The 17696-nt window shown below is 34.2% G+C and overlaps 1 protein-coding gene across 1 annotated transcript; it reads right to left on the bottom strand.

The window, feature by feature from the left end:
- Window positions 1-8194: 8194 nt before the first annotated feature.
- On the bottom strand, window positions 8195-11819 carry LOC149376186 (transcription factor ABORTED MICROSPORES-like). Its single transcript, XM_089606593.1, has 8 exons — window positions 11719-11819; window positions 11432-11632; window positions 11243-11321; window positions 11091-11159; window positions 10479-11006; window positions 9437-9712; window positions 9162-9338; window positions 8195-8362 (listed from the first exon to the last, which is right to left on the bottom strand). Exons 1-8 carry the CDS (start codon window positions 11817-11819, stop codon window positions 8195-8197), a joined length of 1599 nt encoding a protein of 532 aa, XP_089462719.1.
- Window positions 11820-17696: the final 5877 nt, after the last annotated feature.

The following is a 17696-nucleotide window of genomic DNA, read 5'->3' as shown; positions in this document are numbered from 1 at the left end:
GGGTAGTGCAAAAATCGCCCAACTAAGCCTTATTCCACACTACAAATTCAGCAACCCCTCTCCCTTTGGTCTGGATGTTTTTTTTCTCTCTCCCAAAGTTGGAAAATTCGTACATACCACTTCCCAAAGAAAGAAATAATTATTCTGACACCTCGCTGGAATAATAAGTGAGAAAAGAGTTGACCCACACCTTGGTCTCTGTTCTTCCGGAGATTACATATCTTAAAAGACTCTAGTTTCGATCAATAAACGAGCAATTGATGAACCGAAATATCCAAAGAGACATGAGTCGCCGAGGAGTCCGAAATCTTGGAGATTCAAAGACCCAAAGAGCAAGGAGCCGCAGAAGAATTCCAAAAGCAAGGAGATCCAAAGCTAGGAGCGTGGAAGATCTATAACTGAGCCGAAATGTATGTATAATTAAATGGTCTTACGGTTTATCTTGATTACGCTTGTCTAAATATTTGATATGTTGTTGAATAATTTTGAGTATCCTAGTAATTATTGTTTACGTTGAATATTAGCGATTGTCCGCATCTTCTTCTATTCAACACTAGTAACCATATTCCAAAGGTTAAGAGATTGATTACCCTATAAGAAATACTGAAACGATTGTTCGTGTTCAATACATGGGAATGGTAATTAACGTCAGGGAAGTAATTTACCCATCAAATGGCATCAGAGCGATCGTTCGTGTCCGATACCAAACCTATATTCCCATCAATCGGTATCAGAACAATTTTTCGTGTTTAATACCAATTTGTAACTTCCCAACAATTGGTATCAGAGTTATTGTTCATGTTTGATACCAACTTGTGACTTCTCAACAATCGGTATTGGACCGATTGTTTGTGTTTGATACCAACATGTGACTTCCCAATAATAAGGCCCAACTTGGGACTAAGACTATGGTTCTTGGGCATGAGGTTCGGGTTTGAGTCCGAGCTTTAAAAAATTTATTCAATAAAAACTCAGGCATGGGGATGAGCATGGCCCGTACTCTTTCTCAAGCCAAGTGGAGGCCCAGATTGAAGCATGGCCCATGCTCTTTTATGGGGGGTTGGGATCGAGGAGTAACATAAGGCCCAACTTGGGACTAAGACTATGGTTCTTGGTGATGATGTTCGGGCTTGAGTCCGAGCTTTAAAAATTTGTATAAAAAGCTCAAGCCTATGGATGAGCATGGCCCGTGCTCTTTCTTAAGCCAAGTGGAGGCTTAGACTCAAGCATGGCCCGTGCTCTTTTATAGGCGGTTGAGCCCGATGAGTGACATAAGACCTAACTTGGGACTAAGACTATGGTTCTTGGGGATGATGTTCGGGCTTGAGTCCGATCTTGAAAAAATTTATATAAAAAAAAAGCTCAAGCATGAGGATGAACATGGCTCGTGCTCTTTCTCAAGGCAAGTGGAGGCCAAGACTCAAGCATGGCCCATACTCTTTTATGGGCGGTTGATCCCGAAGAGTGATATAAAACCTAACTTTGGACTACGACTATGGCCTTTGGGGATGAGGTACGGGCTTGAGCCCGAACTTTAAAAAATCTAAAAAAAAAGCTCAAAGCGTAATATTCACTTTCAATCCTTACAATATATTTTGTTTAATCTTAAAAATTATATCATCAATAATAAACTTAAATCAAAGTCTAAAAACATGTTTTATAAATAAAAATTATTCTTACAAAAAAAATAAAAGAAGAAGAATTGTTTTTATGTATAAGTATATATTTTATTTTAAAAAAGAATATTTTATTTTAAAAATGAATATTTTATAGTCTATTCTAAAATGGTTGAGATAGGCTTGACTTTTTTTCAGGGTGTGAGGGCTCAAGCCCATGTAATTCCCTTAAACAAGCTTAATTCGGCCTTATTGTTTTTCAAGCCGGGCCATACCAGCTTAAAATCATTAATAAGAAGGTCGGGCTAGGCAGTCAACGGATGCCCCGACCCAATTGAGGTTATTATAATGGGAAACGATTTTTGGCATAACTCACGAGTGGGAACGATCCACCCCTGAGTTGACACGTGGCCACTAACTGCCACGTGTCAACTCACGAGCGGATCGTTCCCACTCGTGAGTTGTGCCAAATAGCATAACTCTATTATAATTGCTTTCTGCTTCATGCCATTAAGAGCCACATGTATAATGTTAGGAAGTCCCATCATTTTTTTTTTTTGAAATGCTGCAGTGGGGATTGAGCCACATGTATAATGTTAGGAAGTCCCATCATTATCATTTAATTTTGTATCGTTTTTTTCTTTTCATTTTCTTATGTATTGTGACGGGTCAATTTCAAGTGGGTAATTTCTTATATAAAAAGTGCGTTTTGGAAATGACTAATTCTTTTCCACACACGTTATGTATAGTAGAATTTATAACCGAGTCGTAATTTGTAAACAATAAAGATATATAATTTTTACACTTCATCAGAAGAAAAAAAAAATCTTTCAATTAAATGAATAACGAAGAATAAAATAGTGAATGTGCCAAATGTACTATATGAATTTGAAAACAAATTCAAAAGAATTTAAACGAATCTTTACGATAAACTTGCGCAGTTTTATTGAACATTTCAAGAAAGAAACGCTATATTCATATTGCCTTTGAAATTGTCAAAAAAAAAAAAAAAACAATGGTAACTTACACTTCATTCACAATATATATATTTTTTTTTAAACAAACAAAAACAAAACAGAAAGTAAAACTAAAATTAAAAAAAAAAAAAAAAAAAAAAAAAAAAAAAAAAACAAGAACAAAAGTGTGTAACTGGACCAGAATGATCCAACGAATATTAAAATAATATAGGTAGTATCAAATTGTTTTTCACTAGATCTCAATTTCTTTCTTTTTTGGGCGAGACCCAGTTCTTCTTTCTTTCTTTCTTCAATTTTGGTACAAGTACAACACGCAATTTTCTGATCTAAATTATTTGTATATTAATCTTATCATTATTACTAAACAATTTTGCAGGCTTTCATCAAGTTGCAGGAACAAGTCATAGGAAACAATCAACCACAATCAAGTAGTGTACCTTTTATATATAAGCCATCGCTTTTTTCACAATCACTTCAAAATCAAATTAAGGTCTCGCCACAAAACCTCCAAGATATATCAAAAGAAAGTCATGAGAGAAAGAAATCCCCTCAACACCTTAAGTTTCTTATCATTAACCATAGTAATCTACACAACTTTGCTTGTGAAGTGTGTAAGATCTGAAGAGTTTGTTGTTGGCGATGAAGATGAATGGGACAGCCAGGGATATTATCTATCTTGGTCACAAAGCTAGAATTTCACTGTTGGTGATGTTCTAGGTATAATCCTTTTTCACACTTGAAAATCCATTTAGACATAGCAAAATCATGTGTTACAAAGTTTTTTATTTTATTTTTTGGGGTGTGTGTATAGTTTTCAAGTATGTTGAAGGGCAACACAACGTGTTCGAGGTAGGCGAAAGCACGTACAGATCGTGCGACTCGAGCGGGGTAGTTTTGTCGATGCACACGACCGGGAACGACAGAATCGAGTTGACTGAGGCGAGGAAATATTGGTTCATATGCGGCATCGTTAGTCATTGCCTCGGAGGAATGAGGTTCGGGATCGAAGTGGGGCGATCTCGTAATTCCACGGAAGATATTGTACCGAACGGTTCGCCATCTGGCGCACCACCACAGGTTACGGTGGCCCGGAACAATCGGTATCAGAACAATTTTTCGTGTTTAATACCAATTTGTAACTTCCCAACAATTGGTATCAGAGTTATTGTTCATGTTTGATACCAACTTGTGACTTCTCAACAATCGGTATTGGACCGATTGTTTGTGTTTGATACCAACATGTGACTTCCCAATAATAAGGCCCAACTTGGGACTAAGACTATGGTTCTTGGGCATGAGGTTCGGGTTTGAGTCCGAGCTTTAAAAAATTTATTCAATAAAAACTCAGGCATGGGGATGAGCATGGCCCGTACTCTTTCTCAAGCCAAGTGGAGGCCCAGATTGAAGCATGGCCCATGCTCTTTTATGGGGGGTTGGGATCGAGGAGTAACATAAGGCCCAACTTGGGACTAAGACTATGGTTCTTGGTGATGATGTTCGGGCTTGAGTCCGAGCTTTAAAAATTTGTATAAAAAGCTCAAGCCTATGGATGAGCATGGCCCGTGCTCTTTCTTAAGCCAAGTGGAGGCTTAGACTCAAGCATGGCCCGTGCTCTTTTATAGGCGGTTGAGCCCGATGAGTGACATAAGACCTAACTTGGGACTAAGACTATGGTTCTTGGGGATGATGTTCGGGCTTGAGTCCGATCTTGAAAAAATTGATATATAAAAAAAAAGCTCAAGCATGAGGATGAACATGGCTCGTGCTCTTTCTCAAGGCAAGTGGAGGCCAAGACTCAAGCATGGCCCATACTCTTTTATGGGCGGTTGATCCCGAAGAGTGATATAAAACCTAACTTTGGACTACGACTATGGCCTTTGGGGATGAGGTACGGGCTTGAGCCCGAACTTTAAAAAATCTAAAAAAAAAGCTCAAAGCGTAATATTCACTTTCAATCCTTACAATATATTTTGTTTAATCTTAAAAATTATATCATCAATAATAAACTTAAATCAAAGTCTAAAAACATGTTTTATAAATAAAAATTATTCTTACAAAAAAAAAATAAAAGAAGAAGAATTGTTTTTATGTATAAGTATATATTTTATTTTAAAAAAGAATATTTTATTTTAAAAATGAATATTTTATAGTCTATTCTAAAATGGTTGAGATAGGCTTGACTTTTTTTCAGGGTGTGAGGGCTCAAGCCCATGTAATTCCCTTAAACAAGCTTAATTCGGCCTTATTGTTTTTCAAGCCGGGCCATACCAGCTTAAAATCATTAATAAGAAGGTCGGGCTAGGCAGTCAACGGATGCCCCGACCCAATTGAGGTTATTATAATGGGAAACGATTTTTGGCATAACTCACGAGTGGGAACGATCCACCCCTGAGTTGACACGTGGCCACTAACTGCCACGTGTCAACTCACGAGCGGATCGTTCCCACTCGTGAGTTGTGCCAAATAGCATAACTCTATTATAATTGCTTTCTGCTTCATGCCATTAAGAGCCACATGTATAATGTTAGGAAGTCCCATCATTTTTTTTTTTTTGAAATGCTGCAGTGGGGATTGAGCCACATGTATAATGTTAGGAAGTCCCATCATTATCATTTAATTTTGTATCGTTTTTTTCTTTTCATTTTCTTATGTATTGTGACGGGTCAATTTCAAGTGGGTAATTTCTTATATAAAAAGTGCGTTTTGGAAATGACTAATTCTTTTCCACACACGTTATGTATAGTAGAATTTATAACCGAGTCGTAATTTGTAAACAATAAAGATATATAATTTTTACACTTCATCAGAAGAAAAAAAAAATCTTTCAATTAAATGAATAACGAAGAATAAAATAGTGAATGTGCCAAATGTACTATATGAATTTGAAAACAAATTCAAAAGAATTTAAACGAATCTTTACGATAAACTTGCGCAGTTTTATTGAACATTTCAAGAAAGAAACGCTATATTCATATTGCCTTTGAAATTGTCAAAAAAAAAAAAAAACAATGGTAACTTACACTTCATTCACAATATATATATTTTTTTTTAAACAAACAAAAACAAAACAGAAAGTAAAACTAAAATTAAAAAAAAAAAAAAAAAAAAAAAACAAGAACAAAAGTGTGTAACTGGACCAGAATGATCCAACGAATATTAAAATAATATAGGTAGTATCAAATTGTTTTTCACTAGATCTCAATTTCTTTCTTTTTTGGGCGAGACCCAGTTCTTCTTTCTTTCTTTCTTCAATTTTGGTACAAGTACAACACGCAATTTTCTGATCTAAATTATTTGTATATTAATCTTATCATTATTACTAAACAATTTTGCAGGCTTTCATCAAGTTGCAGGAACAAGTCATAGGAAACAATCAACCACAATCAAGTAGTGTACCTTTTATATATAAGCCATCGCTTTTTTCACAATCACTTCAAAATCAAATTAAGGTCTCGCCACAAAACCTCCAAGATATATCAAAAGAAAGTCATGAGAGAAAGAAATCCCCTCAACACCTTAAGTTTCTTATCATTAACCATAGTAATCTACACAACTTTGCTTGTGAAGTGTGTAAGATCTGAAGAGTTTGTTGTTGGCGATGAAGATGAATGGGACAGCCAGGGATATTATCTATCTTGGTCACAAAGCTAGAATTTCACTGTTGGTGATGTTCTAGGTATAATCCTTTTTCACACTTGAAAATCCATTTAGACATAGCAAAATCATGTGTTACAAAGTTTTTTATTTTATTTTTTGGGGTGTGTGTATAGTTTTCAAGTATGTTGAAGGGCAACACAACGTGTTCGAGGTAGGCGAAAGCACGTACAGATCGTGCGACTCGAGCGGGGTAGTTTTGTCGATGCACACGACCGGGAACGACAGAATCGAGTTGACTGAGGCGAGGAAATATTGGTTCATATGCGGCATCGTTAGTCATTGCCTCGGAGGAATGAGGTTCGGGATCGAAGTGGGGCGATCTCGTAATTCCACGGAAGATATTGTACCGAACGGTTCGCCATCTGGCGCACCACCACAGGTTACGGTGGCCCGGAACTCCAGTGATTGCTTGTTGAGCAAAGGCTTGGGAAATTGGGTTTTGTTTGTAACCTTTTTCGCTTTTCTGTTTGCTCAAATTTCACTACCGCTGTAAAGAAAATATAATGGTTTAAAGTGAATTTTTTTTAACTGTCGGTCTATTTTTAACTATTGGTAGCTATATCCGTTGGTGGATAGGGAAAAAAAGAGCAGTACATTGGTTTGTGTTAAATGGCTATCAAGAAGATGTAAAATACTTTTATGACCATAAGAATTTTTTGTAACACACTAGATTGGCTGTAGAATGCTATGGTGATATTTTTATTATTATTTTTTTTTTAAATCAGATGGCGAAATTGAATTATATATGACACGGTAATGCGTGTGATCATGACATATATATATATATATATAAATATATGCTATGGTGATATTAAATTTATTATTTTTTTTAAATCAGATGGCGAAATTGAATTATATATGACACGGTAACGCGTGTGATCATGACACACACACATATATATATATATATACACATCAAATTGTAGTTTAATGAAACTGTTAATCGCCTACATAATTTTTTCATATATAATTTTAAAGATAATAAAATGATAAATTGATTATACTTAAATTAACCTTATGCCCCCACCGATGCCGCTCTCTCTAGATCCGTAACCTTAACTGTCTCATTTGTCATCTGAAAGAGAGTGCAAATTACATAAGCTAACAATAGATCACTTCTCATTCTTATTTGGAAAGTGGAAGGATTGATTAATATGAAGGGATTTTACTATGAAAATAAATTTATTGTGTTGTTTGGTAGAGAGGAGGGAAAACAAAATGAAAGGATTGAAGCTTTCCGTGGCACCCACAAAAAAACTATCTCTCTCAATTTAGAAAGATCGAGAAAGACGGAAACAAAAAAATGAAAGTAAATAATACAAAATAATGGCAATTACATATATATAATTTAATACTATAATTATTATTGCAAAAATAATAGCAATTTAGTAATTTAAGTACACAAAATATCAACCATTCCTCTCTATTTTAGTTTATACCAAACAAACAAATGAATGGATTCTAATCTTTCATCACATTATACCAATCAACTTTTTAAAAATTTATAATTCACAATTTTCTTTTTCTTTCTCTTCCCTCCTTGTTACTCCATCCATTCAATTTTCTATCATCCCTACCAATCAAAAGCCTAGTTTTATATGACTTTTTTTTTTCTCAATGTTATAGTTTCATTTAATTTTCCGTTTACAGTTTCATTTAAAATAAGGCAATATCATCTTAAATTTAAAAATAAGATATTTATCGAATATTTGAAAGTTAGAGGTATATGTGTAATTTCTTCTCAGAAAGAAGGCTAGTAAGTCATTTCGCACCAGTAAAGCCTAAAATGACGTCTTACCAGCATATACATATCAATAACTAATTAAAGAAAATTAAGACCGAAAACAAACTAATAGAATAATGATTGTCAACAGATATTAGTTAAGGTGTACTGAATAATTAGAGAGAAACATCAATGATGTGAAATTATAAATAAATAAATAATCAGTAGGTTTGTTGGTGATGAAGGTGTTGTTGATAGTCAAGGAGACTTCCATTTCCATTTTCAGGGGGTTTAGACATGTCACACAATCCTCTTGATGGATTCCTTGTGAACTCCAACAAGATATCCCTCAAGTTATCAGCTTGGACTACCATTTTACTATCCTTCTTCTGCCACCCAAGAAACAAGAATAAAAACAAATGAAATTGATTTCATATCCCATTATAATAAGTAAGATATTGATAACTAGTTGTTACATTTTACAAAAAAAAAAAAAAAAAAAGCAAATAACCACGTTTTATGATTTCACTGATGATAGGTAAAAATAAGACTATTTTAAAGATTTTGAAGGTTATTTGATTACTTTGCTATCAATAGCAAACTAAGTTACATATCAATCTGGTCACTCGCTTTTTTCTAATAAGTATTATTACTTATTTAATGAAACCATAGTACAGAAGTTAAGTCATTATGACCACTAAAATGTTACGTGAATGGATGGCTTCTTGTAAAAGAAAGAGAAAGGAATAAAAAAGAAAAGAAATGATTAAATATTTTTTAGTTGTGTTTGATATAGATGAGAGAAAAATGATAGATCTATGAATTATTTAGAAGTATATTTGCACAAAACAATATTTTTTCTTTTAAAATTGGAAGAATTAAAAATGCTGAGTCCGATAATTTCACAATACCTCCAAAACCTTCACCCTTTTTCTTTTTACCCTCTACCAAATAACTACAAATGTCATATTAATAATAAAAGAGAATCATCTCTCTCTCTCTCTCTCTCTCTCTCTCTCTCTCTCTCTCTCTCTCACACAAAAACTCAAACACGGCTTAAAACAAGATATCTAATTATAAACTACCATGTCTACGTCAAAACTCATAACTTGACAAATTAAAAACCAAAGCAATAATAATAATAATAACTTGTTTCACAAGAAATAAGAGTTAACCAAAGGAACATACCTCGACTTTGAGAACGTTAGACACAAGGTTTCTGAAGGTGGTGACATTGGCATTAGTGACTTCTAGTCCCAAAGAGTTCAGAGCCTCCAATAGCCTCACGAATCTCCCGGGCTTGTGCTCACAAAACACCTTCACATAGAACTCATTCCCATCTATTTGAGCCACTTCAACTTGGGGCTATATATAAATCATATTAAATAAACAAAAAAGTATTTAGTAAACATAATTGAGTATTGCCTTTAGAATTTATATATTTATTTACTACCAAACTCTACCTCCATTTGTGGCGCCTTGTCATTCGCAGTGGTATCAGAGTCGAGGTTTTGTTTCGATGCGGTTATCTCATTGTTACCCGATGCTTCAAAGGAATAAATGTTAGGGGACTCGGAATCGGCCCCAAAATTCAAAATCTCAGACTTGGGATTGTTTCTTTTTCCGTTTGCTCCGTCGATCACGGAAAGTTCCTCGAGCTCATCTTGAAGCTCTTTTTCTTGTCTTTTCAAGTCCTTCACGTACTCTATTGCGTCACGAAGAATCGAAGCCCTATCCAACTATTCGTCAACAAAAAAAAAATATAAACAATGTGTACGGATGATCCAAGTTTAAATAACAATTAAGATTCTTTAAGTTACGAAATATGAGCACATCTATGTGGTATCAAATGGGACGACCGGATCGTTTTAAATGGTTTGGATAAATTGAGACCACCCCAATAAGAAAACAAAATTATGGAGCAATAAATCCATTTTGACCGTTTGTTCTAGCTTTAACCGTTTAAGACACGATAATTTTTATTTTAATAGTTTAACTAAAAAACATCTAAATTAAATAAATTATCATTAGTTGTGATGAAAAAAAAAAACATGCTGAAAATTAATATATTTAACTCAAACTCGATATATTCAGCACCAAATATTAAGTTCAAATGCACTAAAGTTAAACAAAAAATTATTGACAAAATGAAGTCTCGGAACAAGTCCGCAATCCGACCTATACATCAGTTTCAATATAGCAATATGAACTGGACTGTTTATTAAGAACGAATTTAAGATTAAAAAAAAAAGGGGGGACTAGATTAGTAACAATCATTTTGGTCTGATTTATGATTTTCAGATTATTTTTTCAAAGCCCTCAACAACGAATAAATAAAAATCGAGCTATTTTTTTTAACATTTAGTGAAAATAGTCATAAAACAAGTAAATTTCTAAATCCGAGTTTTATAAAATATTTAGGAGTAATTATTTTCTATGTTAATGGCAAGTACATATATAGTGAAAATAGTGATAAAAACAATGAGATGAAGTTGGTTTAATTACCTTGGAAATATTCGGAACTAAAGACCTAAGAGTGTAGAGCCTCTCGTTGAGCTTCTTTCTGCGCTTCCTTTCAGCGACAAGGTTTTTGCTCTGCGGCCCTTTCCCCGACGACGACTTTCTGCTTCCGTGCTGCTTATTCCCTTCGTTGTCTTCCTCGTCGCTGCAATCCGACATCGAGTTCGACCGTTCTTGCCCTCTCTTCGCTCCCTTGTCCTCCGCCTCCAAAAACGACGCCTCGTTTCTCGCCCCGAACTGCACTGGGATGTCGTACGGCGACAGGTTCAGCCCCTCGAACGCCGTCGCCGGCGACACCGGTGGCTTCTCTGCTGTCGCTGTCTCTGTTGTGGGGTCCACTATTTTGTCCGACTCGTCGTTCATGACGAACGCTCTCGACGATTGGATTATTTGATCGTTCATGTCGATGATGAAGCTTGCCGTCGTTGCGTCGTTTTGATGATGATCGAGTAGTGGCGGTGATATGTTGCATTGCGACGTTACGAAATCAATCACGTTTGGGTCTTCTGGTATCTGTGAAATAAAATAAATATGTATTAATTAGTTTGAAACATGTAATTCATATTCACGAATGTGTGTGACTGACTGTGAACATACTTGCTTGTTAACGAAAAGCTCAACCAACCCTCCTGCCATTGGAATCAAAACCCTGGTCCCACTACATTCCTGCAATATTACTATTAAGTTAGTAAATTCCTTTATCTACAATAAATATCGTTATAATTAATTATTTACTAGATAGAAGTAACCTCAAGAAAATGGGAGCCTGTGACACTAGAAGAGTTTAGCCAACTGGGCTGGTTTGATATCAACGTCTGTGCATAAATTCTGTTCATTTGGAGAGGAAAAAAGAAAAAGTCAAGTTATGATACAAAATCATTATCTGCATGCTAATAATGGTACTTAATAAGTGAAATGAATTTATAGTAAATACATACCCAGAGTCCAAAGGCATGGAAGTTGGCAATTGGAAAAGAAGGTCACAAGAGTTGGTTCTTGGGTGTTGAAACATGGTGTCTCTGCATGGAATGAGTGGCGAAACTGGGAAAAGAAGTTCTTCATCTCCACAATTATTGTTATTATTCGCTTCTTGTGAGGTTTCAGCCCCACCACAACAACAATTCATCCACTCAACAAATCTGTAACAATAAGACGCCATCAATAATGTCACAAATATAACATTTTAATCATATATATTTCTCTACTTGATTGATTTATATATAACCTTTGGTCTTCACTTAATTTCCATAGGACACAAAAGTCCCACCCTTTTGATCCCACGAGAGGTCTAAGACTTTCCATCATGTTTTGCATAAGCATGTACATATCACCTGCAATAAATAAATCAATGAGAATATTATCTACCACTAGCTAACCCTAATTATATACGCATTTTTTTTTTTTTTGGTAATGAAAAACTTTGCTACCTCTTTTGGTTGAAGGAAGCAAGTAATAAAAGCATAGGCAGGTTGGAATAACAAGCAGAATATATAGGCAGCAGAAAATACAAAGGAAGACCTCCATATATATATATATGTAAATGAGTATATATATGCGTATGTATATACATATATATATATATATGTGTATGTATGTATATATAATATATATATATATGTGCCTTCGGTGTGTGTTTGTGTGTACATACAAGAATGATAAATCTTCGAATCACTCTATGTATTGTAGACCCCACTTTCAAAACCAAAAGTACATAGCGAAAATCAGAAAATAGAGAAACAAACAAATTAAAAAGAAATCATAATATACATTAACCTCTTAAATTGCCATATGATATTGGTAGGTGAACTATAAGCATGGCATGAAAGACTGATTTTATTAACGAATTAAATATAAATAACACCCTCTATCCTTTGTCAATTAAGTATTCAAGGGTATACAAATTATCATTTAAAAAATAATTAAAATCAGAAAGTGATAGCAGGACCATATTGCATGACCTAAAAGTGTGGCGTTATACTTTAACTACCTTTAAGTTTTTCACTCGCTTGGGGATTAATTTTATATATTTCATGTCTCAACTACTCTCGAACTCTTGAACCCGAAACGGAAAAAAAAAAAAAAAAAAAAACCGCGTAAGAAAAGTTCACAGAAGGAAACATATATATTATATTGAAGGCTTGAAATTTATAACTTTAACCCCGACTATATATAGACGAATTGGTATTAAGTTTTTCCAACTACTTTATATATGTCGCATGTCACGTTTTTCCTAAATCTAACTCTTTGATTTTATGCTTATGAACAAGTCTGAAATGGTGCTACGTTATTCATCCTAAATTGAAAAAATTTCCCCCTTTTGAGAATAAATTTCCTTTTATGTAACAAAACTTTATTCTCCTCCTTTTACTTTTTCTGTTAGAGAGTATACTTGAGAGACGAGAAGATAAGAGAGAGAAATAAATATATACATAAGAAAATAAAAAAAAAATATTTTTAGTTGGTAATGATGAGAGGGTGATATCTGCATGACCCAACTTATTGCCTACAAAACCCTAACTACCTTTGCTTTCGCTGAAGTTTTTTAATGTACATTTTGGCTTAATATTTTGTTTCATTTTCCAACTACTCTCTCAAGCTTTGTTTCGCATTTGGGAAACAATATACACATTAAAGTCTCTTCTTTTAGTTAGGTATAGTATAGTCTGTTATTAGTCTAGTTAATTAATTGACGATACACTTTCTTTGGAAAAAAAAAAAAAAAAACTATATCTGTTCCAAAGCACTATTTTTAGTATAATCAAATATTAAACAACAATCTTGCAACATATGTGTACATTCCTTATACATCTATATGTTATACATGGATCCGTATTGTTAGTGATTTTTCTGCACGTGAAAAGGCAAACGCTGATTTAATAATTATCATACGTGCAAATAACCTTGCTAGCTAACCAACATATAACAAAATTAATTTTTTTAGAACAATAAGTCATAAACGATGATATTGTCTAATGGTACTACTACATATATATAATACCGTTATTTATTTTTTCTGTAGTCAAAATTATAAATTGACCTCTTTTTAAACGTGATGATTGTTCTTTTTTTATTTTTATTTTTTATGTGAAAAATCCCCTATTACTTTTTTTTTTTTGAAACAGACCACCCCCAGGAACTCTCAACTCATTCGTAAGAAGAGCCGGGGGGGAGATTCAACAAGATCAAACGTCAAAGCGTTCCGCACAGGGGGCGGAACCTTCCCTGACTCACAAAACCCAAAAACTTCAGAATTCACAACCCATTTACAAAGGCTATGCAACTCCATTTAATGTCCTACTACACCACAAGAACTTAACATCAACAAACTCTTTTGCTAATTCTAAAGCTGAATTAAACAAAGGAATAACAGACTAAAAAGGGCTGTCTTTCGATCCCGCCAAGCTGTCCATGACGATTTTGTTATCACCCTCTATCTCCAAACGCCTGATGTTTCGGAATCTAGCCAAGAGCAAGGCCATCTGGACAGCCTTGAGTTCAGCTTCTGCAACAGAGTCCGCTTCGATACGGACTCTTTTAAGTGTGGGCCTTAAACTCTTTTTCCATTAAGAAAAACACTTTTAAGCTTAAAAAAGTTTGATGACATAAAAATTCTTGAAATACCCACTTTCCATAAATACCGATTTTTCAATATTAATTTCTCTAAAAATAAATCCGGAAATAAACAAAATAAAACCTTAAATATGGCTATAACCTAAGAAAGAGTATTTAGTTATGACAATGAATATAGACTTTGAATCTTTTATAAACCTTTAAAAATTCAAATATTTTATTTCAGAACACAAAATCTTTTATTTAAAAAAACAAGAGTTCTTTAAAAAGAGGATTCACAACAAATCAGAACAAATTTATTTGCTATCCTTATAAAGTAGGATTTTCAATCATAAAACAAATCCAATAATTTTTTTTAATTTATAACTGATCAAAGTAAATAAAATATTCCCATATAGAATATTATGAACATAGTCCATATTTCATCGAACCAATGAATCTAACTTTATTTTGATAATTACGAACATGTTCTTGAATAATTTTAGCTTTGAATGATCAAACATATCTCTTATATTTTGATAAAGGTTGTAAATCGAAAATCATGATTCTTGAGTCAAATGGTAAATTGGGAGAATCTAACTCTAGCTCTAATACCAATTGATGGAAAAACACGTTGATATTAAATACAAACAATCGCTCTAATACCAACTGTTGGTGAAGTACAAGTTATGGTATTAGATACATACAATCGCTCCAATACCGATTGTTGGGTAAATTACTTCCACTAGGAGTTAATTACGGTTCTCATACGATCGTTTCAATACTTCTTATTGGGTACCAATATCTTAACCCAACAATATGTTTAGAAATGCGGAATAGAAGAAAATGCGAACGATCGCTAATCTTTAGTGTAAACAATAATTATCAGGATACTTAAAATCATTCAACAACAACAGATCTAATATAAGGCAACCAGAATAAAAACAATACCATAAGAGGAGTTCAGTTACATATATTTATGCTTATACATTTCTCGATATATATGAGCCCTAAGTATCGTTACTTCTCCAACAAAAGATTTTTTTTATATGTACTTACTACGAAAATGCGCGTAGTCAATTGGTTATGGAATCAACTCTTAGATGAGTGAACATTGACCTTCTTTCAAGAATGCTGGATTCGTATTTGTGAATCATTTTCCGCTCGGATCATATTTGAATTCCCGAGACATACGTATTTAGGCATCTACAAGTAGGCATCACCGAATAAGTCAAAGAACTCAGTAATACAACCTAGAAGTCCGTGATCACTTCAGAATTTAGACCAGATCTCACTATGATCATTATAGCGACCTTGATTAGTGTGTCGTAACGGTGCTTAAATGATACACATATCAAATGTGTACAATGCTTTCCCCAAGTGATCAACATTTAACTTGTGTTACACATATGTGATTTTAGATCCAGTTACGTGATTAATATATTCTAAAGTGATTTTATTTATTAAACTATCTATAGTATATTTTATTTGTTCTATTTATAAAATAATCATCTCACACTAATTTGAATAAGATAAAAGTAAATCAGGAAATTGCATATTCTATGGTAAGCTGGAAAGCTATAAATAAGGGGTTGGGTAGTGCAAAAATCGCCCAACTAAGCCTTATTCCACACTACAAATTCAGCAACCCCTCTCCCTCTGGTCTGGATGTTTTTTTCCTCTCTCCCAAAGTTGGAAAATTCGTTCATACCACTTCCCAAAGAAAGAAATAATTATTCTGACACCTCGCTGGAATAATAAGTGAGAAAAGAGTTGACCCACACCTTGGTCTCTGTTCTTCCGGAGATTACATATCTTAAAAGACTCTAGTTTCGATCAATAAACGAGCAATTGATGAACCGAAATATCCAAAGAGAAATGAGTCGCCGAGGAGTCCGAAATCTTGGAGATTCAAAGACCCAAAGAGCAAGGAGCCGCAGAAGAATTCCAAAAGCAAGGAGATCCAAAGCTAGGAGCGTGGAAGATCTATAACTGAGCCGAAATGTATGTATAATTAAATGGTCTTACGGTTTATCTTGATTACGCTTGTCTAAATATTTGATATGTTGTTGAATAATTTTGAGTATCCTAGTAATTATTGTTTACGTTGAATATTAGCGATTGTCCGCATCTTCTTCTATTCAACACTAGTAACCATATTCCAAAGGTTAAGAGATTGATTACCCTATAAGAAATACTGAAACGATTGTTCGTGTTCAATACATGGGAATGGTAATTAACGTCAGGGAAGTAATTTACCCATCAAATGGCATCAGAACGATCGTTCGTGTCCGATACCAAACCTATATTCCCATCAATCGGTATCAGAACAATTTTTCGTGTTTAATACCAATTTGTAACTTCCCAACAATTGGTATCAGAGTTATTGTTCATGTTTGATACCAACTTGTGACTTCTCAACAATCGGTATTGGACCGATTGTTTGTGTTTGATACCAACATGTGACTTCCCAATAATAAGGCCCAACTTGGGACTAAGACTATGGTTCTTGGGGATGAGGTTCGGGTTTGAGTCCGAGCTTTAAAAAATTTATTCAATAAAAACTCAGGCATGGGGATGAGCATATGGCCCGTACTCTTTCTCAAGCCAAGTGGAGGCCCAGATTGAAGCATGGCCCATGCTCTTTTATGGGGGGTTGAGATCGAGGAGTAACATAAGGCCCAACTTGGGACTAAGACTATGGTTCTTGGTGATGATGTTCGGGCTTGAGTCCGAGCTTTAAAAATTTGTATAAAAAGCTCAAGCCTATGGATGAGCATGGCCCGTGCTCTTTCTTAAGCCAAGTGGAGGCTTAGACTCAAGCATGGCCCGTGCTCTTTTATAGGCGGTTGAGCCCGATGAGTGACATAAGACCTAACTTGGGACTAAGACTATGGTTCTTGGGGATGATGTTCGGGCTTGAGTCCGATCTTGAAAAAATTTATATAAAAAAAAAGCTCAAGCATGAGGATGAACATGGCTCGTGCTCTTTCTCAAGGCAAGTGGAGGCCCAGACTCAAGCATGGCCCATACTCTTTAATGGGCGGTTGATCCCGAAGAGTGATATAAAACCTAACTTTGGACTACGACTATGGCCTTTGGGGATGAGGTACGGGCTTGAGCCCGAACTTTAAAAAATCTAAAAAAAAAGCTCAAAGCGTAATATTCACTTTCAATCCTTACAATATATTTTGTTTAATCTTAAAAATTATATCATCAATAATAAACTTAAATCAAAGTCTAAAAACATGTTTTATAAATAAAAATTATTCTTACAAAAAAAATAAAAGAAGAAGAAGTGTTTTTATGTATAAGTATATATTTTATTTTAAAAAAGAATATTTTATTTTAAAAAAGAATATTTTATAGTCTATTCTAAAATGGTTGAGATAGGCTTGACTTTTTTTCAGGGTGTGAGGGCTCAAGCCCATGTAATTCCCTTAAACAAGCTTAATTCGGCCTTATTGTTTTTCAAGCCGGGCCATACCAGCTTAAAATCATTGAGAGTAATTTAGTTTTTAAACTCATAAAATCTTTCAAACTATATTCTAAATTTATATATGAAAATTACATATTAAAATTATATTACAAACTATATATGAAGAAGAACAAAAAAAAAAGTGGATAAAACGACAATCTTTACTAAATTTATAT

This window comes from Urtica dioica, unplaced genomic scaffold (genome assembly GCF_054948205.1).
Source record: "Urtica dioica subsp. dioica isolate 48M unplaced genomic scaffold, U.dioica_male_clone48M_v1_H2 Urtica_dioica_male_H2_contig_54, whole genome shotgun sequence".
NCBI classification, from domain to species: domain Eukaryota; kingdom Viridiplantae; phylum Streptophyta; class Magnoliopsida; order Rosales; family Urticaceae; genus Urtica; species Urtica dioica.
Note: the sequence above shows the minus strand (reverse complement) of the source record. Positions and strands in the feature narration are given on the sequence as shown.

Excerpts from the sequence above, each read along its gene's own strand:
- LOC149376186 (XM_089606593.1), bottom strand. The coding sequence starts at position 11,819 with ATGTACATGCTTATGCAAAACATGATGGAAAGTCTTAGACCTCTCGTG. Across the intron at positions 11,007-11,090 it reads AGCTTTTCGTTAACAAGCAA|ATACCAGAAGACCCAAACGT; the intron begins GTATGTTCACAG and ends TTTATTTCACAG. Across the intron at positions 9,713-10,478 it reads TAGTTCCGAATATTTCCAAG|TTGGATAGGGCTTCGATTCT; the intron begins GTAATTAAACCA and ends GTTGACGAATAG.